The following is a 23,849-nucleotide window of genomic DNA, read 5'->3' as shown; positions in this document are numbered from 1 at the left end:
CCTAAAAAGTTATGGGGTGTGACTGACCACCCACTCAGTGATCTTGCTTTTCCTGGTGGATCGTCTTCTGAAGTGTTAAATAAATTATTTAAAACTATCTTGTCTAAATTCCTTAATATCTATGGCTGTTTCTGCCTTCCACTAAGAAGGAGTGGAAGAATTATTTCAAATATATTTTGTATTATTTTTATTTGAAATTCTGGTTTAGCTATATGACTTTCCTTCAGCCTTTGGAAGCTGAACATACACGATTAGGATTCTCAGGTAAATATTCCAGTGAAAGCTGAAATTCAAAATCTAAAACAGTCTGCCTGCAAATGACAAAAACAAGGCAGCCAAACTCTTCTCTGGGAAGCCTTCACCAGTTCCCCAGCTCCCATCTGAGTGTGGATCTTCTGTTACACAACCGAACATGTGGAGCAGTGCCACTGACAAATGAATAAATCCATTAGTGTCCTTGATGAGGATTACATGAAGTACTGTCTAGAGTGCCCAGAAAATTCTTTTGAGACATAAGTTCCTAGAATCCACTTTGGAGAAATTAAAATAAAAATCTAGGCAAAATTTTTATATCCAAAAATTGGCTGCCAGGCACTTAACAATTTGTTCTGCAGGCCTGATAACTCTGTCATTCTTCATGTTTGAATCAGTGAGACTTTCTAGGTGATTTCAAGCAAGGAAAGCAGAGGGTCACAGCCTATAAATTCTTACACTAGCATTTTGGCTGATGCACAGCAGGTAATGTTGGAGCTTTGGAAATAATAACTATTAGGCTATGCCCATATGAGAAAATATTGGCTCATGTACAGTGTTAATATCTACTGTACAGTCATCACTGGACCAAGGGAAGTCTTCAAAATACATATATACACATATATTTCATCAAATAAGGGATAAGACAGTGAATGATGTGCAGCAGAAGCTATTTTGACACCTATCTCATTGGCAAAAGTGGTTAAGGAGAATTGACTTACATAATAATTTAATCTTTTAATACCTCTGAGGTCAGTCAAATTTGCAGACGAAAGCTCTTGCTGATATTGAAGTAATGACTCCTTCCACATCACATTATCAGAGGACTTATGAAGGGGGAAAGGGATTCTTGAGTCAAATCTGTGTCTTTAACCTTCTCAACCCCTTTTGGAAGCATATCCCCCCCCCCTGCTTTTACCTCCTTGTCAGCTCTCCCAAGGTAGGCCACAGAGCATAGCATTGGGACCTTAACAAAGCCCTTCTGCTCTGCATGATAGAGACTTGCTGTGCAATTCATATTTGAAATCAAAATAAAGGTCCAGAGAGTACCAACCTGTGGAGCAAAGGTAAGGGATGCCCTGAGTTTTGTGGAAGAGCTTCAGTGATTGACTAGGGGTGGGGATCTGAATCTTGTGGATGAGTCTAGGGACAGTTCATGTTACTCATCTGCAGTCTTCACACAGAGTCAGAACTGCTGCTCTTTTGGTGTAAAAAGCAGCTTCCTCAGCTCAGGAATGTCTGCAGGAATGGTTCAAGGAGTCACCTTGAACCTGCAAAGTCAGGAGGAGGGTGTAATGGTGCTGCTCCCTCTGAAAGTGCAGAATTGCTTTAGCAGGTTTGCTGGTAGTTCCCCTCCTCTAACAGCATCCAACAGGAATTGAGGTCCCACAGCAGCTTAGGGATGAAGTCCTTAAGCAGGCTTCCTAGTCACTTGTAATGAAGAACCACCATGATAAATCCCAGCTCAGATCCAGCTCTGGTCTTTCTCTGAGAGAAAAGAGATTTCTCCTGAGTCTTTGCTCAACAGCTCCAGGCACCCCGTCTTTGACAAATCTGCCAGCAGCCACCCTGCTGTGCACCAGCACAGCCACACCACACCCTTAACAGCTGCTCAGAGCCGGCCTATCAATTATCTTAATGTTCCCTTCTTTTAAAACCTTGCTTTTACAAATATAGAGCATCTCTCTACAGTGAAGAAAATGTGTGCAAGCAACTCGCCTGAAAATCACTGTTTGGGTGGGCGTTGAGTGAAAATTCTGAAGGAAGTGCTTGCTGCCGCTTAAGAGGGAGCTCACCAGCCCACTCTCCCTGAGAGCGAGTGGAAAGTGAGACACCAAATGTCAGCTGAAATTGTCTGGCACCACTATGCTGCAGCCCGAGCCTAAATTCATCCTGCAACCACTCCAAGTACAAACTTGAAGCTAGTCTTTCCACATAAACTGCACAAAAAAATACCCTTCCCATATTAGCTGCTTCACCAAGAGGAAAAAAAGAAATGGAACTTGTTGAATTAAATTACATTCACTTCTTTTCTCAGGCACAAAATAGGCTTGCTGAACACAGTAATTTATTAATTTTAAATGTCCCTATGCAAATGAGTTCCCTGGAATAAGATAACATCCACTTTCCTTTTTTAAAAATAATCTAGGGCTTTTTATGTTTGAGATGATGGCAAGATGTCCTAGTGCACTTCGAAAAAAAATACTGTGCTCTGTCTTTGCAGCAATGTATCGTAATTATTCAGCCTGCTGCCATAATTAATAATAGAAACCAATGAATTAAGACACTAATAATCCCCAGATGTTCAAATGGAGAACAGAATACTTTCAGTTTGTCAGCATATATCTGTGGGCTATGCTATATATGTTGAAGCTATCACTGAATTTTTGAAATCAAGAAACGCTTTTATTTACAACATCTGTGAATACATCTTCCTTTTTTGAGAAGACTGATTGAAATCAAGTGACTCGTGAATCATTTTCCTGCACATAACAAGACCATTTGTCTGCTCAAAACGAAACAGAACCTTTTTTTAACCCTCATTTGTTTTTTTAGTGCCTGTTGTCCACTTGTATTCACAGATGCCTTACTTGTACAGGTCCCTAGCAGCCGAGGCTCCTGCACACACGAGGGGGTGCTACCAAGTAGCTACTGCAATACAAGATGCAACACAACCACCAAAATAGCACCGTGATAAAAGTACACGGTAGCAACTCTGCTCACATGTCTGGAACACCCAGCTAAACTGAAAGAAAAAAACCAGAACCTCACATGGGCTAATACGTTGCTCCAATCCAGCATTTTCTCAGTGTTCAGGTGCTCACATTAGACTCAGCTTCTCCCTGGGGTGATTGTTTCATTCAGGGAGGTAAGGCAGGCTGTTGCCTCAGCTTGTCTGACCTCCTCTACTTCTCTGCCACCACTTTTCATCCACTCACCCCGACCTAGGCTGCCAGTAAAAGCAGTGGTCGCTGCTGTTTGATGCTGCTCTCCACACTTAATTTGAGGACATCAAGGGAAGGATGATGCACTGAGCTCTTCCTTCAGCAGCCTCGTGGAGCAGCTCACTGCCGCCTGTGAATGGCACTTGCCTGCTTCCCAGTCCAGGAGACTGGAAGGTCTCCAGCTCTGCGTGTCATCTCTGTGTCAGCTGTCCCCAAGCCATCTCTCAGTACTCTTGTGGATAAAGTACACAGGCAGAGCTCTTTAACTCAGCCACTGCGGGGCCGGTCTTGAGGCCTGCAATCATTGCCATGGATTGTGATTTAATACAGCAGAGCTGTACTGTGGATTTACCAAAGCCCTGGGTAAAGGGGCCTTTACAGTTTGTGCTTCCTTCTTTTGTGTCAGGATTGAATAATTCTGCGTTAACCCCATCCTTAGAATAGATTAAATCCCTCTTTGTGCTAACTCAGCCAGTCTTTGTTTCTGGCACGCTGCTGATGTTCCCTTCACTCAGATTCCCCTGTCTAAGAGAGATGCCACCAGCCTTGTGGGAGCAGCATCCCCCCTCCCTTCAGAAACCAGCCGTGTAAAGAAACAGAGTCATAGTTTATCTCCTTGCGTATGATCTCCTTAGGCAGCTCATGACAGAGCCCTTAGAGGATGAGTTAACCTTATTATTATTGTAATTCTGTGTTGAAAAAGAGTTGGTGTCAGTTCAGAGATTTGTGAGGTTCCCTCCAATTAAGCTGTGTGCCTGAAGGCAGAGGGGCGAATGCTGGATCCATCACACACCGCGCTGCACTACCGGAGCGGGTGTCACCCCTCTGTGAGAAATTCCTCCCAAGAGCTCAGCCCACGGCTTGTTTTCCCTCTCATCCACCTATCCTCTAGCTACTCATTAGTGCCAGTGCTGGAAGGGGTCAAAAATGGACAGGGGCAACCAGACCAGGGCTCCTCTCTGTGTCCTCCCTTCTGAAAAAGTATGCCTGAGAGTTTCAATTTACTGTTAATACCAGATAAAACAGGGATTGAAATAACATACCGGTACGTGCATGCCAGCAGCAGAAGATATTCCTTCAGAGAAAGCAGGCATGGATCTACAGAGCAGGCAGAGGCTGCCTGGGAGGGATACTGCCAAAGGAATATCTTTGTGTTCAGCTCTATCTTTTGGGGCACAGGAATCAGACCATTGTCCCTATTGCACAGCCCCAAGCAGCACCAACACACCATTCAACCCTTCTTGGTCTAACACACAGCGACACAGCAATATTAGTTAACTTAGTTAAGTGGTAATTAAGGAACAAAACTCCCCAACTTGACTGAGTGGCATCCTGCTGTTTCTGCTTTGTGTGCCTACTATGCAATTTCTCTATCAAAGCAGCCTGGCTAGTGCAGCACTCCAGAGTGGCTTATTTATATGTAGATGCAGCTATATGACATTTCCAAATGCCATACATTTGCATATGAAGGTTCCACTCTTTTTTCCCCACTTCAAGTAAACAGAATCTGCTGCAACTCCAAAGCAGTGCTTTCACTTACATGGAGCTGTCTGAGAACCATCCTCCTTAAGCAGCTTAAAAAACCACCCAAACACCTGATTTTCATAATTTGGCAACCTTGACTATCAGTAGTGTCTCTGGGCGGGTCCTGTGATTTATAGCTGTACCTCTGATACCAACCTGCGTGCAGAGAGCAAAACTGCAAGACCTTAAGATTTCATATGAAATGGCTACAGATAATCTGCAATACCAATCAATATTTGCGAATAGGCCTCAGACATATGATGGAAGCTTGTGGTCACCCTAAAAAAGGCTGTGGGTCACATTCATTATAGCTATGAAGATGGTATTGATTTTTGTCACTGATTTTCCACTTGAAAAGAAGAGCAGGAGCATGTTGCAAGAGCTGCTGAGGAGCTCTGAAACTGCAAACCTAACACAAAACCACAACCTTATGTAACACCAGGAAAGCCAAGTGGACATTATATATTCAGCTTTCTTGTCAAAGAAAGATAAGGCTGAAGCAGATGGTATGTGGGCAAAGTTTCAACCTGAATACATTGCCTTCTAAAAACTAACAGTGCTAGGAAAACAACCCAATTTTGTGGCACGAGGCCGATGAACACGTTACCTGCACATTAAAGAGCCACCCAATGCCAGGCCTCGAGGTATGTGCTATAGAGGAGCTGGAAGAGCTTCCTGTTGGCAATGTGTGCATGGAAAAACAAGACTCTCAACACCTCTCATGTACCACGTAGAATGAGCAGTATGAATTATGTATAATACACAGCTTAAGCCCAGTCCTTGTTCATGTTTGTGCTGGGATGCGCAGCCAAGGGTATGTGCTGAAGGAAGTGGTCTTTGGGCACCACCAGGCAGTGTGGGAGTGCTGGTGGCAAGCAGAGTGGATGGTGGGGTCACCAGACATCAGCTGTCCTCCTCTCTCATAGCTTGGCCCTGCTCCTCAGCTCTTCCACATTACCAGCACCCCAAGGGTGAGCAGACACCAAAATGAGGATGAGCTGCTCCCTCGAGCCCTGGCTCTGTCTCCTGTCAGGAGACTGTGCCAGGTGCTTCCCACCTGTGACAACAGGCACAACAACTCCCAGGAGTCACTGTCACTGTGGTCGTAGCTTATGGAGCTTCACCCATGTGCCACTGCATTTCTAGAGCAACTCATCCTCCACTGCCAACTGGCAGACAGCATCAAGAATGACAAATGGGATGAGGTGCCAGAAAGCCGATAAATACTTTTGATACGGCTCTAAAAATAGTGAAGGGATATTTGTATCCTTCTGACACTTTTTGAAGAGGAGATGGATATGCATGACCTAAGTTTTAAGACGGGTGTCAAGAATATTGATGTGTGGAGGGATCAAGATCGTTTTGTTGGTGCCGCCCCGGGGGACAGTCGTGCGACTGACAATGTCTCCTTCTCCCAGCTGTGGGTGTGCTCACAGGGGGCTCAAGGAGGGCTGAGCCTTTGGGGCCCACCCAGAAAAAAAAAAAAGGATTTGTCTTGCCCACCTAGGATGGATCATTTTTCTCCATTAGGATGACGAAATGGGAGAAACGGGATGCAAGACTCTGCATAGCTGGCTGGCAACATGGCTTACACTAGGGCAGGCTGTGACTGGTTACTGTTGTTGTATTGCTCAGAAGGGCTATATGGGAACTGAACTGTCTAAAGACATCTTTCATAAACAGAAGGGGATAAAATATGCGTATGTTCTGATGGAGGAAAATGCTAGATTGGGAAAGAGTTACAAACAACCGTTTTGTTGCCAATTTGTTCTGGAGGACTAGTAAAACAGGGCATCACAGTGCCCTAAATTATGGCTTTGTAATTCCTGCCAGGTTAACTCTTGCACCAAATATGATTGAGTTTGGAGTGTTTCTGGGATTACACCTGTAAACTTAATTTGGTATTTCCAACCCCTCTATGGAAATGTGTAAGTCAAATAGAGTTTTTTCCTCTTCCTTCCAATCCCTACAACAATGTAGACTCCAAAGGTCTCAAATTCACACATTGAATCCAAGTGTCCTGAAGTTGGCATCTATGCAGGTGGTTTGCAGGAATTTAAGTATTGATACAACTAGCAGCCCTTTCAAATTTTAAGGACTTCACTGACAAAAATTGCTTTTAAGCATTTAAACTGTGGATTAACAAAGGATGCTTCCATGTTTGGATGGAGATTCACTTATGACCTATTTCTACCTGATCATATTCAGAGGAACATTTTACATAACACAAAGCTCCATTTTCCATCCCTCCTGGCCCCTTCAGCTCTGTGTGTGGCTTTTACTGTCACAAAGATCAGGCAGGCGATCAATGAAACAAAGCAGGAGCTTCATTTTGAGAAACTGCTGCAAATAAAAGCACACCCTAATCCAATTACCAGGCTGTCCCCTAATTTCCAGTAGGAACTCCAGGACTGAATGGATTGTTTTCCACAGAGAAGCAATGTTTGAAAAGGTCTCCGACGTACATTTAGGCCTGCCAGCAGGATGTTATGAGACTTTACTTTTTGGTTGCACACTTCAAACAAACTTGAAAAATTTCAGCTGAAAGCAAGTATGAATGGCAAAACTGTCAGAGAGGTTTGATGGAAGGCATGGAGAGAGAAAGGTTACCCAGGTACGTGACAGCGCAGACAAGTAGGTCAGGGATGTCATTTTGGCTACAAGGTGTTTCCTTCAGTCCTTTTGACAATCTCAAGGTTTTACAGCCCTAGTTTTGCACTGATTTTATATTCAGTTTTGATTACTAAAAGCAGTCTCTTTTTTTTTTCCTTTTTTTTGGGGCACATGTTGGTAAGATGCTGCCAAGCTAAAGTGTGACACCCATTTGGCTCCCTTCCCCTTTTTTTTTTTTTCCAAGGTAGCATCTGTGCTTGTAAAAACATGCTGCCTGAGAGAATTCATCCAGGAAACCAAAGAAAGAGCTGCAGAATTTGGGGGAAGTGTGTGTGAGAAAATAGGAGACTGAAATAAAAATACTTGACTCCTATATGTGGTATTTTCGTATACTTCCTGAATCACATGCCTGGCAAATCCCTTGTGAATATCCTGGTTATTTCAGTTGCCAGAGTATGACCCTATATGGCCTGTGACTACTCAGAGATATGTCTGTTGTTGGCTAAAAGCATGGTTTCAGCTATGCTTTTCACTGCTTTTGTTCGGGCTATTCAGAAAAGTTTTGTTACGCTCAGAAACATTTTATTGGCATGTTGCAAAACCATGATCACTCCTCCGTACAAAGCAAACGCTACACTTGCTGAGGGATGAATCCTGCTTGGTTTGACTCTATTTTTAGTCACCCCTCTCCCCTGAGTCCTGCACTGTAAAACTCTGATGGCAATGGGTCCACACAGTTTACAACCTTGCTTTGTGTATCTGCTCAGTTCTGTTGCTAAAATCTTTTGTGGCTGCTCAGAGGATTGGCTTTTAGCAGACTATATGTTAGTAATTCCTACTCCATAATCAGGATTTCAGTACTCTTCCTTTCCCATACCTGAAGCTGGAGAGATATCCCTTGCTATTCCCAATTTTAAGTGTGGGAGGAAATGGTAAAACAATATAAAACACCACTGCAGAAAAACCTGCTATATTCCTTTACCTATTTTACCAAAGATACAGTTTCCCATCTGTCATGAAACTCTGCAATGGACAGACAAAGCTAAAATCTTTGCCTCTTCTTGGGTTTGCATCAAAAGGGTTCAATCTCACCATACAAATGCAAGCTTTTTGCCTATTACTCCAGTGCCAAAGGTCTATCAGGCAATAACTGACCTCTTGAGATGCAGAAAGGAGACCACCCAATGCTGCAGAACATACTTTGTATCTATCCATAGCCTGAAGAGACCCCTCCAGGGTGCACACTGCACTGAAGACGCTGTTATGAAGCCCTCACCTCTCCTTGTCTGCTGACTGCAAAGTCTTCCAGAGGCACAATGTCCTTGAATTGACTTCCCCCTAGACCCAGCTCAGACTCTGCCTGCTGAACTAAGTGAACTGCAAATGGGCTCTGGTTGCCTGTCCACTTCCCAGCAAACTCTTCAGATCCCATGGTTCCCCTTGTGTGACAGGACAGAATGCAAGTGCAGAGCTTGCCCTGCTATTTCTTTCCATCAAGAACAGAACAGCTTCTCTGCGCCACAGAGGTCCTGAGACTCATCACTGGTCACACAGCCCATTTTTCCAGTGTGCTTCAGCACAGCCAGAAAAGTCTATTAAGAACTTATTTTTTTAAAATAGATGAATACCTGCTTTTACTATTTTTATAAACCTGCACCTGTTATTATTGTCTTACAGAAGTGCCACAGAACTGAGCTGTAAAGATGGCATTTGAGCAAATAAAGGGTTTGGTATTTTAACTCGGTGCTCACTCCTAAAGCTAATATTGAAAGTGGGAGAAGTTGAATGGAAAAGAAAGGGCAATTCTGGGAAATGGAAAATTTACTAAGAATAAAAATGCAGGAAAAAAGCCACACAGGGAAATCTCAAAGCCATTACAATCCATGGCCATTCTCCCACCAGTAGAATTTTACCTACTGCCTCTTTAAATCTTATTCACTCTTATAACAGTATTTTAAACCAAACAGCTGACATCCTTCTGCCCAGCCAAGGCCTTTTAAATCACTGAAATGCAGGATGGAAAAAAATCCGCAGTGCCAGATGTGTCTAAAAACAGTCACAGTTCTTGTTGAGGCAATCTGCAGAGGAAAATGTTTAGCATGTATCATGCCTGACAAAACACTAATAGTTTTGATATTATAGACTAATAACAAGCTTTTCCATGGCTACTTCATTTGCAGAGCACAGAAACAGGCTACACTTCTGTTACTTGATTTTAGAATAGTGCTTTTGATTTAATCCTTTCCCATCCTAGCTGGATGGAAATACAGTTCCATTATTAAATGAAATTGTAAATTAAATACCCTGGGGAGGGGGTGTTTTTGATGTACACCTGACACAGCTTTAAACCACAGATAAAATAAGAGGGAGATTAAACCCATAGGGAGAGTTTTAATTTTTTTTTCCCCTCCTGAAAAATATTTTGCCATTATGTAATGCTATCTAAAATGGCTAAGGCTGGTGACAGCAGCAGTAGGCAAAGCAGTGCATTTCAATTCAGTGCTGATAATATTCTGGCTTGCACTGCCACTGGTTCTCTAACAGCACGTTTTGTTTACAGTTGTTGTATTTCCAAGAGAAGAGTTTCACACTAACTTAATGTTCATGGACACAAGGTAAAATGACAGCCCAAGTGTGTAAGAAGTCACCTTGCTAAGCAGGTAAATGGTGCTTTTCAAAGCTGAGTTATTAAGAGCACTTCTGCTTGCTCTTGGTGGTACAGATGTCAAGGCTGGGTTTATTCTGAATGCACAGAAATGCTTCTATGGACGGAAGTATGGGAGAAGGCACAGCTGATATTTAATGTGCTGCATCTCCCACTGCATTTCATACTTTCTCTAAACCATTTCTATTTTTCGTAAGAAACAAATTTCTCCCACTAGTGGTCTCAGTGTCTCATACACTAAATGTCAAGAAATAACTCAAAAATTAGTTATGTTGCACTGCCTGAACAAGATGTGGCTTTTAGCAGATGTATTCAATGAAAAGAAGTGGAACATCAGCAAAGTAAAACTGATGTGCCAAAATATTTGTCTATTTTTTCTTTCTTTACTCAAATCTATTAAACTAGGCAAAAATTGCTACTTGTCTCCATCTAGTCTAATTCTGAAGGTCTACTAAAAATAAATACACCAGCTCCCACTTTTCTTTCCCAACTGTATTTCCTTTCATTCTACCAGATGCATTTATACTCCTGAGTCTAGGTGAAAGCCTTTGTTATCTGGAAGCTCAGGTTACCACTGCACGTGTCTAAATGATCAGATTATCTCGTGTTTGTATTGCAATTTGACATGATGATACTCTTTCTAGAAAAGATGATGTTTCAGTCAGTTCTAAGGAGCAACTTTCCTTACGGTACAACTTATTTATTACAACTGTCATACGCTTTCATCTCATGGTATTTTGATATCTAACATTTCATAAAGAATGCCAAAACATCCCATGGAACAAAATTCTGAGGAAATTCAGTTCTATGAATATTTCAAAATAACTTTTTTTTTAACATTTCAGACTAGATCAAACACAAATATTTAAATGTTGATGTTTCCTAAAAACAGATATTCTAGCATCTCATTATAACTTTAACTCTCAAACACTTGGGAATGCTCTATGATTCCTAACAGCAAATTTACAGAAACTGGGCCTAAAATAGAGCTGCTAGGCATAAAAATACACTGTGGTTCTCCTTAAGGTCCATTAACTAATTCAAACTAGTGTAATGGATTGCAAACAGCTGTTGTGCACCATCTTGAACAGCATCCTTCAAGGATTACTCTTGAGATGATCAAAGTGCCTGGAACCCAGAGTAAGGATGGAAATGATGGCAAGGGAAATTTCTCCCCAAATCCAGACAAGATTAATTTTCCATCCTATTCCTTGGGGAAGACTGACAGAGTCTTGTCTCAGATACTGTTTTGTTTGTTTGTTTTTGTTTGTTTGTGGTTTTTTTTTATACTCTCCCTTCTTTTGGAGGAGGCAGAGGGGTTGAGAAAGGAAAGAAGTTCATACACAGCCCTGTTATTTGATGCTGGAGGGGCCTGCACATAGGGGGTATCTCATCTGAGAAGTGGTGAAGATACAGTATTAACTAGGTGCTACAATGTGATTTAGTCAGCTATAAAAGGCCTTTTTTGATAACTGTAAATCCATTCACAATGGCAGAGCCCACGTGCTCTGTGCAGCCAAGACTTATGGTGCACATTCCATATATTCAAGGCAGCTGAACAATGGCTGCAGATGATGTTGCTTTATTTCCATAAATCTATGAAAAACAAATTTTGGGAGTAGCTTTAACTACAGCATAACAACTTAGCATGATTGCAAACCATAAAAGTGATTTTCTGAGGGTTCCTACCTTTCTTCTGGGTATCCCTTGCCTCTAGAGGTCCTATTTAGGAAGAAGGTATCTGGTTAGAGACAACTTGAGAAATCAGGCACAATTCAAGCTGTCTTGAGCTTTAGGGATCACATTTTTATGTGCAAGCAGGAAAGTGTCTTCTTTCTTTCCTGCAAGCTCTACCTCCCTTTGAGCATACTCATTCTTCTGATCAAAATACAGACACTGAGCAGAAGACAAAAAGATCAGCAGGAACTGAAAGTCTCAGATTTGCTCATGAAGATGGGTTTCTGTGCTCCAAATAAGACCAAACATATGTAAATGATACATTATGTGTTTAGGGACTGAGACACAAATGGAAGAATCTGTCAAAATACCTACGTGAACTCAGGTCTGCTCATCTCTATTGCACATACAATTTCTCTTTTTATCCACAACCTTTAAGAGAACAAAATGTTACAGAAGACTGCTTACGTGATAGTACAAGGGAAAAACCAACCAGTAAGGCACACAGTCTTGGGGAAGGAGAAGGAATGGGAGCAAGTGTTTGGAGCAAGCTTTATAACTTTTGCACAGTTCTGATGGAAACCCTAGACAAAAAAATATACTTGCATTACAAACTCCACTTTAACCCCAAATCTTAAGGAAGCTTTATACCTGAATTAATTTCCAGGACTTAAATGCTTCAGGGATGCTGAAAACAGTAAAATAGTTTTGTCTGATTTTGTATTTTTTAAGGCTGCCCAACTGCCCGACTGGTGTTACAAGTCGGAACTTGGTTTTCCTGTTTATTCCCTACAGATCAAATTCTTAGCCTGGATTTACTGAATTTTCAGGCTACCAAGCTTTAATGCAAATCAAATAGCTTTCTTTATAATGTTCACTCACAGCATTACTGAATTTGTTTATTATGGGAAGAAAGCACAAACGAATTCTGCAACTTTTCATTCACATTCGTTAGTGACTAAATTAAGGGCTAAGCTCTAAAGGCACAAATGGAAATGTTCTTCCTCCTTGAGCTACATCAGTCTAGGTAAAGAGACATCTAGCAGTTCACCTGAGACCTAATTTAAGTTTTAATGCTAACAATTACAGGTTCCATGAGCATGACACTGGGAAATCATAAGTAATGAAAAGGCACTATTTATCTCATTATAAAAGCACAAAAAATCAGAAATCCAAAAAAACAAGGTACATTTTACCAAGCTTAGCACATGCAATGCAAAGTTAGAGGAGAACTCCCATAAAAAGTGAGGTATTCTCTAGAGGATGGCAGATTAAATGAGCAATATTTCTCTCTCTGTTTCTCTTGTTTTTAAAATCTCCATAAGCCTGTTTTGATTTTGCATGCTCCTCAGGAAAAGACTGTTAGGAGTAAGTGCTGTTAAATCATACAGCACAGTGCTCTGGAGTGCTGCAGCCTCCTTCCTGGCAGGGGACTTGTTTGTGAGGCTATTATGTGACCTCTACGACCATGTGTCTGTCTCCTATTCCAAAAATATTATGTAGATTTCAGCAAGATGGAGCCAAGCAGGATCTAGATGTAAATTTGAGAGAGTTCTATAGAAGAAAAGCACTTGGGGTAGCCTGTGCTGCTGTCGTGCCCATTGTGAGACAATTGCATTAATGCCCTGGTTTTTCATATTTTAGAAATAAAGCATCCAGTCCTCTTGATGACAAAGAAGAGTGCTGAAGTGTGACTTTCCACACTTCACCTTTTGAAAACCTGGAGTTAAATCAGAAAAAGAAGCAGCTGCAAGTTTTCATTTAAAAAAACACTGAAGACAAGTGGAAATTTGGGGGCCAAGTGGGTAGTTGGGACTGACAATGCTGACTACTCAGACTTTAGTTCAGAAGTAGGTGGCAGTAAGATTTAATAACCTACTAGTTGGTCTCTATCTCTACTTTTTAGATTTTCTTTTGAGTTTCAACATCAGTGGAGGAGCTGCAAGGCAGTGGAAGGGCTGGAGACCACCAGGTTACCAGAACATAGTGATCTCTCTCTCGCCTTTGAAAATCACTCAGAAGAATCCCAGAACAGAAATAGCTTTCTCATCTATGTGTTATAGTACTCCCTAAATTAAACTAAGTTACACACAGTTAATATTGCCAGGCAAACACTACATTACTTTCTGTGATGGTAAACTTGAGCTTGATTTTGGAAGCTTTCAGGTTCCACACAATGAACTGAGACATTTTCTCTGTTCCTCTGTTGATAACTTTTCTGTCAGGAGTGCCTGGATTAGGTAGGCAAAACAAGACTGGAATGCCTTCTCCACCAGACTCCATTAGGAAACTATTTTAGAAGTGGAGACTGGTTCTGTTCTTACACAGTCTTGAGTTTATGTGCCCTTCAGGCATTTGTAGACATCTACATCTCTGAACGATCAGACCTCTTAAAGAACAGTCAGACATGTGGGGTATAGTATGGTCACATCTCCCAGAGGGAGATGCCCTCGTTGTTTTCCTCAAGTCACAGGCCAAAAAAGCCTAAATTGTATGGCCTGACATACAACAGAGATTGCTTTTCTTCTGTACTTTGCAGACCCCACCTACCACCTTTAGTGAACTTTCATTGTGCATAAAACTTAAATATATTTTCACAAAACCTTGCAAATACATGCAAATAACAATTTCTAAATGCAAATAACAATTGCAGCAACATTTAAAAGCTTCCCATTTATTAAGAAATGTATCAGTTGTACTCTTGTTTTTCTCCTACAGGCCAGTGTGTGTGAGCACAGGTGAAGGCTGAAGCTAGACAGGGTTCATGCTGCCACAGTGCTGTCAAAATATTAAAATGTGGGTTTTTTTCCCAATTTTTAAGTGATTTGATGGAATAGCAGGAACTGTTTCTAAATAATCTATTTGTTTAGTGTGACAACCTCTTAACTTGGACTCTGCAGAATCAAAAGCCAAGCAAATCTGCATGTGCAAGGATGCAATTGCCCCTCTGTTTTCACAAGGCTGCAGATGAGAAATGGTTTCTCTCTAGTTGTGATAGTGCTCAGCTCTGTGTCTCACTTGCTAATTCCATTAAGAAGAAAGGAAAGCCTGGTTCACAAAGGCAGAGCAAAACTGCACAACAGTTCGTATGCCATAGCTAAACTCTGGGGCGTTATTATTCTTTACCAGTTTAGGAAATGGCTGACATAGTAGTAGACCCAAAATTTAATTTAAAGGGACAATGTCAAGTGGTTTACACTCAAAACGTAACCTACTTTGAAAATGTTACAATCTAGAGAAGGAATCTAGTCGGAAGTTCTCATACTTTAGTCCTGGGGGGAAAAAAAAAAAACCCTAAAAAATAGTCACTATAAAAGTTCAGCACTGCTGTTCTGATGCCTGGCCTCTCTCCAGGCCTGTTACAGACAATGAAGATGGCTGTGACTGAATTCGGTGGGCTCTGTATCAGGCTGTGAAGAAAGGGATGCAGCACACCCCAGTGCTTCTCACATGTACAGGGTCAGCACACCACGGTCAGCTCTTCACAGTTCCTTTGATAAGCACGGCTTGTTCTCCTGTTCAAAGGGATTAAAGGTTAACAATGCAGAGTGGTGGGGTTTGGTAAAGTTTTAGGATAGTTTTCTTTTCTGAAACGTTGATATTACATTGTGTTTATTTTGGAGTTCAAGACTCTTGGACTTTTAAAGAGACTTGCTGAAGAGTCCAAAACTCTTCTTTATCCTTGGAATCTGTGATGGCTCCCATGGCCTTCATCTCACAGCCCTGTCCCAGCCAAGGGAAGATGATGTGTTGACACAGATGGATTTTGCCCTTTTTGGTAGAGCACTGGGTTTGCTTGGGCAACACAGCCATCTGCAAAATTACTTGCCCGAGCACCTCCGGTAGTGCCAGGAAGGCCCCAGTGCCAGAAAGGGGTCTGAAAAAGATCCAGTGCTGTCATGTAGATTTGAAATCCCATGGGGAAACCAGGAGGGAGAGCAGGGAACAGAGCAGCCACGAGCAAACGTGCAGTATTTTGTGCTTGTTAGCGTTTCCCAGGCACAGCGACAGCATCGGCAAGAGGGACCACGGCACTGCCTGTGAGAGAGTCCTGGGACTACCCAACACCCCAGAAGGCACCACCTGAGGCTGCTGCCAAGGGATAGTTTACTGCTGTCAAGGAACCCAAAAATATGGCTCGAACTGACCATTTGCAGATGCACATTTTTCACCAAAGGAGACTATCTGGGCTGAAAATGCCTTCTTCCCCCTTCCATCAGCTTCTCTGCACTGCTGCCATTTGGCTGCTGAGACTTGATCTAATCAATGCTCATATGGGGAGGTTTGTCTGGCCTGGAAGATGATATTATTGAATAGGTCTATCAAATTTGTCAGTGTCTTCGCTGACAATATTCATGAATATATAACATTGAAATATGGCACATCCATACTGACTTATTCTTTATAGTGCTCAAAATGGCTTGAAAAAAAAATCTCTGTAATTTGATAATGAGAAAGAATAAAATCATTACGGGTATAATTGCTAATATCCAGATCTTAAGAAGAGAATATAAATATTGAAGAACAAAAATAAATAAGCAAATGAACTAACAAGATGAAAACTCCTTGATTGCTTGGACTCTGAATGCAAAAATGCCCCTGAAACAGCCTTCTTTATGCATATAATGGGGAAATTCAAGAAAACAGTCATCACAGGACTTTTGACTCAGACACTAAATTCCAAAACATACATTACACTTAAAATGTTTAAAAATCTTCTGTCATGGAAATGGCAAGATAAAGTGCATTTTTATTGGATTTGTGGGAAAAGTTGCACCCATTTATTTATTGACTAAAACCAAATAATACTGCACAAACTTGATCAAACATACTGCACAGGCAGCCAGGGCAAGTGTGGACTGGTGAGGCAGGACAGAGTCAGAGAAGGGCCCCCTACAGCTCCTCAGGTTTGCTTTGGTGAAAAAGGGGAGATTGCTTTTTGGGTGCCTCTGACATTAGTCAGGCATTTCCAGTCCTAGCATAAATCTTGCCTGCGTAAGAGCCCTTAAAATCCAAGGCAACACGAACTTAATGCAAAGATTTATACTCCAAAGGAAAGAGTCCTCTTTTGGTTTCGCAAACCGAAAGATTTGTGCTTTATTTGTAAGTATCAATGGGCTTGCAAGAACAGGAGGGAGCAAAGACACTGATGGAACAGACGGTTTGAATGGTTCGATATGGAAAAGCTCAGCTGGGCGTTGGGACTTGTGGCTGCTTGCAAAGCTGCTGCCTTCCTGGGACCCCGCACCGAGCGCGCGGGGGTGGTTACGGAAAAACCCGCTCCACTCAGCTACCACAGTCTCTGCAAAGAGCATTTGGCACTGCTGCATTAGCATAATTGACAACATCAATTATGCCCACTGCTATTTTCTCCCCTGGGAAAGTCAGTCTATACAACTCAATGTTTTTAAAAGCGCGCAGTGCTCACGGTCTTGGCGATTTTTAGTGCCATTAAATGGGAGAGAACAAAGGTATTCTCTGGGAAGCTGTGGGCTCAGGGAAATTTCTTCAGAGGTGTAGGAACTGTTACTTTTTCACACAAAACTTCCCATGATCAGGGCATCATTTCCTGTCTAAGGAGATGGGAAGGTGGGAAAAAAGTAGCACATACCACATTCCTATAATAGCCATCATTAAATGTTTCTGCAGTTGAAAGAACATGAGGATGGCACGGAGCTTCCTGTCTGGCAAACGGTGAAGCATGAATGTTCACTGAGCCTCAGTTTTATACTGCTGTCTTCCTTTTCACCAATTATTTCTGAAAGGCTGGAGTTGTTGCAGCTTTTTGATACAGCAGTTCCTTTCCCCTACGGTCACCCGATGGGGTTACATCACAAACATTTAGGGACACTGGAGGCATGTGGATTGCCCTGCATGAACTTGCAATTTGCACCCTACATGCTGTCACTGTATGTAAAAATGAAAAATTTAAGCAAGACTAATAGGTGCACACAAAAAAACCATCAGCTGGTGCAGGCAATGGTTCACTTTAAATCAATGGATGGTACCTGTTGAGACCCACCCAGGGGATACAGTCACCACCCTTGAGAAGCCCACTGGGGCCTGAGCCATAGCAGAAACCTCGAGATGCTGCTTTCTAAGGTGCAATCATGGTGTCCTTCTGTGCCAAAGAGGTACCTACTGGACTTGATGCTGATTCAGGATGCCTCCATCGCTTCCACAGCTCTAGGGGAGGGAGGTGCCCTGTCTCCTTTCCACAGGCCCCTGTCATCTCTCACAGGACCATCTGTTCCCACACTTCTTCTAACCTCTTGGCACTTGGAGACCATGCCCACTACAGAGCTGCTCCTCTGTGCTGTAGCTCTGCCCTATTCCCTGCCCAATAATCCACTTTCCTCCAGCATTCCCTGCTTGACTCCCAACCTCTGACAACATTTTGCTGCAATCAATTTTCTTCTACCCACCATCCCTCCTCTTGAGCGTGGGCTGAAATATCATCTCTCCTAAGCCAGAGCTGTTCCCTTCCTCCTGCTCACTTGAGCTGAAGGTGCCTCCTGTGCACCCCTTCCTCCATGACTCGGCTTTCTCCTGACATCACTGTGATCTCCTCTTCCTCCTCCCTAATTCTTAACCTGCCTTTCCTCCCTTATTGTTACAACTCAGTTGTTCCATGCTTAAATGTGCAGTCTCCTCTCTAGGTGATGTGGGTCACTGCCATCCTAAAGTAAATCCACCAGACAGCAGTAGCATAGGACAGGCTGTACAACACTGAAAAAGGGCTGCAGGCCTTCATCTCGACTTGGGCATGCCAGTGCTCTCCTCAGCTGAAGAAAAAGATTTTGACATCACAATACTATTTGGCCTTATTTCTAACTTAAATTATTTTGGCCTACTTGGCCCTATCATCTGCCTATCACAGGATACAACCTCAGCCCTCACAGCCGTTTAAGAAAACTGATTGCTACCTCCCACAAAAAGGTGAGGGTAATCAAGAGTTTGGAGGAAAGACACTGAAGACTTCTCTCTCTTTGAGTGTCTCTCTCTTCACCCATGGAAGGGCTTCTTAGCAGTAGGAAATACCTGGACCAGGTGGATCCTTGATCTTTTCAAAATTCATTCCAGTATTTAACTTCCCATAGCAATTCCTACCCTCTTTGCTTCGTGCTGCAGCCATCCCCAACAGCTCACACTCCTCTGCCTCCCCGAGACATCATTTATTCAGAGCTCTATGTTTTAATCATCATGCACCGCTTTTAAGTAGGAACAGAACAATCATTTCTAAGGCCAGGTACCGCATTGTTGCAGGGACAGCACACACAGAGGGCCCACAAAGGAGATGACCAGCTGAAGTAACTACTGCCCACAGGACTGTCACTGCCAGCGACAAACGTTAACACCCATGAAACCACCAGCCGGGTCTCACATAAGCCACGCAGCTCAGCTAAACCCAGTGATCCCCACCTGCTCTCTCCAAATACTTTAAAAACACAGGAAAACCACAAAACTGCAGCAATGAATGCATCACCTGACCCACTTTCACAAGATCTCTCCAAAGGCTTTAATTCTCAGTGCGAGCTGTGCATATTTGCATGCACATGCGCGCGCACACACACGTTCAATTTCTAAATCAATCCTCCCAGGGAAAGGGTGTAAAAAATGTCTCCCAAACCTCACTAGTATTTACATGTTTTTAATTTCAAGCACCATATAAGGCTATTCAGCCATCATATTTTACTGTAGCATCTAAATAAATTGAAAACATTTATCACTTAACCCCCCCACATTTTTAAGAACTTTATTAACTTCATAGTTAAGGGTCGACAGGTAATATTGTCTATTATGGCAACGTTTCATGGAATCACCGCTGTGCTATGCTCTGGATTTTCACTTTCTTAAACCTGTATATCATGACAAAAAGGTGCACTGATTGAATAATTTTCAATAATGTCTGCTAATTCTGGCAAATAGTTTACAATATTTATTCCCACTGTCAAAACAGGTGTTTTATGGCCAGAGTACCTGTTCATTGACAAAAACGGAAGCAACCCATTTATTAAGGACAAAGAGGGTTTGTAGCAAAAGCAAAAGTAACACAAAGATAGTGTTTCCTTAAAGTAAATCAAGAAGATGAGGACACCTCACCTTAGCAAATGGAGGAGAAAAGAGACTTACACAGATCCTGCAAATTGCGATTCTCACAGGAATAGGAACCGTACCTGCATAATCTGTCCTTGCATAATGCCCATCTTCTGATTTTGTAGTCGTTGTGGTGTTATCTGTGTGAAAAGAAATGTGTTGAATTGCTTGGGGAGCCTGGACTTGATACAGCCCACAGCCCAGCTGCCAGTGCCCAGGCAAAGTGAACCTTGCCTGCGTGCACGGCATCGCTGCTGGCTTGCAAGGCTCTCCTGGGTCTGCCAGGTGAAAACAGCAGGATTTTTCTTCTAACAATACGTGATAACAGATTGCAGCTGGGATAAATATATCAGTCTGAGGCAGGAGTTGTCATTTCTGCTCTATTTGAAGTAATTGGGGAGTTTTAATACATACCCTGAAATGAACTGCCACTTAGGGTGGTTAACTTTAAAGAGATTGGAATAAACCGGAATGTGCTTAATACATCTGTATACTATGGCCTTGTAACTAGATGTACTGAGGATTTATAGGTCAGAAGCTAAGGGGAAAATAGCTGTTAAGATTCTGAGCCTCAGCAGACACTTTATTTACGGGAGCTATTTAAAGGCAAATTTTCTTCATTTTTATTTTAGAGCAAAATAGGGTTTTTAAAGTCAACTCAAGGGTTACAGGTGATGTAGTAGCCCCAGAGCTGTGCACAGAGAAGTGTGGTATTTACGGAGAAACAGAGAAAGTCTTGAGATACTATTGGAAAATTGCCTTCCAGACACCTTCAACATCTTGGGGCCTAGCTCAGGTCACTTGAGAAACAAGACAAGTACAGTATTTGGGAGCACATCTTTAGCCTCCTGAAACTGCTTCATGGTGCTCCAGTTAGGGGAGCACCAGAGGATCCATCCTGGGAGGCAAAATGTATCTGAGGGGCATTCCTGCTGTCCTGCTCCAACTCCTGCCTGGAAGACAGGGCTCTGGGCAAGCTGCTCCGGGCAGAGTACTGGTGACTGATGTTGAAACCAGTGCAGGGCTGAAGAGTCCCCTGCTGCTGTGTCAAGATCATGGGAAGGGTTAGGAGTGGGGGACTCCTCATGCCTCGCTAGTGTCTGTGCTGTGGTGGGCTCTGCCCCTTCCTGCAGCCTGTGCTCTACAATATAAACTGCAAGAGCCTCATGGAAGAGTAAGAAGTGCCAGCCCCTGTTCCTTTTTTTTTTTCCTTTACAAAAATTGAAAACATTCTTTGAAATGAATTTTGTTATGAGAGTTACCTTGACATCGACCCAAAGACATGACTTCAATTTTCTCCTGTTTCTGGCATGATGCCTCTTTGATTTGACATGCATTATCATAAGATTTCCCATCGGAAGCACAAAGAGGATTGAAGTTGGTTTGAGAACAGTCAATGTTGCAAACACACCTGAAAAGATAAAGACAGAGAAAAAAGAAGAGGCTACTGTGAGAAAGTTTTTTCGTAACATCATAAATACATCTCAGAAATATAAGTGTTTGTATTATCCTGACTGCACAATGCAAATCAACATAATGAAAATGAAAAGTTCTGTCAAGAGGCCATTTGTATTTCTCAATGGAAATGAGACGAGGGGAGAGGGAAGAGGCATCTAAAAGCAAGCAAAAGGAAAGATAAAAGAAGTGTATTATACATGGAAAACTGTGCCACAGCATTACCACTTGTAATCTCTTGTAAACCAAATACCTAAGCAGATATGCAGATAAATCAAGCTGCTGAGCCCTCCTGCAAATTAAAGGAGCCACAAAATTCACCTCTGTTCAAGTGCTGCCCTTCACATAGAATACCATAAAACGTGGGTTTATACTGATTTATGATTTAATTCTGAAAATAATTCCGGCACCTGTTACAGACACTTTGATAGTAATGAAAGATGTGATACTGAAGCCTCACTTCACCCTACTGGGACAAAACCCCCTGCCAAGACCGACACTGATGCCACCACACTCTCTCTGTGCCTTAGGCTGGCGGGATCTCCCCAGCTCCCAGATGCAGAGGCTACTCAGTATTGAAACCATGCTGTTTAAGGAAAGACTTTGTGCACAAGCACTTCTGGAAGCATTTTTGTAACTCAGCAACCAAAAAGCCTTACCCAGTTGTTACCCAGGAAGGTCAGCACCCACTCCTGACTTGGTGACATGCTCTGTAGGGGGTGAAGGCTCCTGTGTCCAAGAGCACAGGTGGGCAAATGCAGGCAGGGTGGCAGTGGCCCTGCCCTCAGATTGCCCAGGGGCATCTCCAGAGGCACCGCAACCCAGCTTGTGAGCTCCTGTGCTGCCCTGAGATGTGAACCAAAGTACAGAGAGAGATTCACTTCAGAAGTCTGGTCTGGATCTGAACTGACACTAATGTGGACATGTCCTGATCCCAGCAAGCCTCGCCACTGCTTCTGAGATGGAGAAACCTAATTATTTCCATCAACAGCAGGCTGCAGACTTTTTTCTCTAGGTTTCTCCTTTTTCATTATCATTAGCGATGTCAGACACCCTCGGGCATTGTCAAGGGAATGGCATGCTAATCTCCTGTCCCCTGACTGTGCCCTGTAACAGACAGCTCAGCCTCAGCAACACCGATGTCATCTTGCTTGGGGACAAAGCCAGAGGTCTAACCTGGCAGCTGCCTCAGCTCTTCCGAGTACATAATTGTGCACATGCTGCTATCTAAACTCTTCCCGGCTCCTTCTGACATTAAGGCAAAGTAATGTGATTGATGCTCTATCTCCAGCCCACTGGTTGTGCTGAACCTCACAGCACCAACTCCACAGCTCTCCCTTTGGAAAGTTAAGTAATGGAAATGTCAAGCCTCTAGCCTCACTGCTTGATTTAAGAAAGTATTTAAAAGTCAGACCACCTCCCATTTGCAGCAGACATCTGGACACCTTAGACTACTAGAAGTGCAGAGGGATATACATGAGAAAAAAATTTTGGTGAAAAGAGGAAGAAGGACATTAGAGAGTGTGGGTCAGATTCCTTCTGCACCCTCTTGGCCTCTGGCCTCAACAAATGTGCCCAGGGTGATGAACATCAGAGTCTTCTTTTAGACTTTTCTTTTACATTGGGTAGGTCTATTTACCCCAAATGTTCACAAAATACAGGAAACTTCAGCTCAGAAGGAGGTCAACAGTGAAAAGCTGTGGTTATAAATTAAATTACATGATTTCGTAACTAGAAGAAAAGAGTCTAGCTCCCTGTGTGTAACAATTTCCCCACACTGATAAACATACAGAATATAAGAAAAAAATTCTAGTGCATTTCCTAAGAACCTCCTTATCAGCAGAATATGAATGTTCTGCTCCACTGAAATATTAACCATCGTCATTTCTTCCTGCAGCCATTTCCAGCTTCCCACCTTAGTCAAACTCACTTCATTAGGAAACATTTACTGCTCAAGTAATAGTAATTCTTTCCACGTAGCTCCACCATTTGCATTTCAGATGGGACACAATCAGCCATATGCTCCTTTTTTTTTGTATAATAAAACAGCTCAGAAACAGCTTCACTTCTCTACATTTTGCTGCAAAAAATGAGTGAAGGTTAATATATATTATGTTTCAAGTCAAGAGAAAATTAAGTTAACGAGGAAATTACAACAAAAGGGTGCTCTTTAGGGGAAATCTAAGCAACTTTGGATGCAATTTCAAAAATGCCTAGGGGACGCAGGAACCCATGCTCAGAGTTAGACACCTTAGAGACATATTTTTAAAGGTGTTTAGATGCTTAAAGATGCATGCAAACACTTTGTGTGGGATTTTTGAAATCTCAGAGACCTATCTCCCACTGATTTCAAAGACCGTTTCAGAGCCCACCAGGCATTTATTTGCATCTTTTGATGCCTTCCAAAACACAAAGAGCCAAAATTGCTTTCCTGACCTCTTTCAGTAAAAGTGAGAAGAAAAGCAAGATTCTTCTGAACTCCATTGTAAAATCTTAACTGTGAGACCGGCCTTTCTTTCCAAGCACCGCACGAGCACCATGAACTTGTGCTTGTGCTGATGTCAGATCATTTGTGTGCGAGGGAGAGCAGGAAGGGACAACCTCAGGATGACACCATATGC

At 42.5% G+C, this 23,849-nt stretch overlaps 1 protein-coding gene across 1 annotated transcript in view; it reads right to left on the bottom strand.

Annotated features, from left to right (window-relative positions):
* TMEFF2 (transmembrane protein with EGF like and two follistatin like domains 2) overlaps positions 1-23,849 on the bottom strand; it is a 127,640-nt gene that overhangs the window by 12,429 nt on the left and 91,362 nt on the right. Inside the window, exons 6-7 of the mRNA XM_051787780.1 lie at positions 21,036-21,184; positions 19,854-19,913 (exon numbers count right to left, since the gene is read on the bottom strand). Coding sequence (XP_051643740.1) covers positions 19,854-19,913; positions 21,036-21,184 — 209 coding nt within the window. The remainder of the gene's footprint in view (positions 1-19,853; positions 19,914-21,035; positions 21,185-23,849) is intronic.

Source organism: Manacus candei, unplaced genomic scaffold (assembly GCF_025592945.1).
Source record: "Manacus candei isolate 608988 ecotype Guabito, Panama unplaced genomic scaffold, ASM2559294v1 h1tg000023l, whole genome shotgun sequence".
Lineage (NCBI taxonomy): Eukaryota > Metazoa > Chordata > Aves > Passeriformes > Pipridae > Manacus > Manacus candei.
Note: the sequence above shows the minus strand (reverse complement) of the source record. Positions and strands in the feature narration are given on the sequence as shown.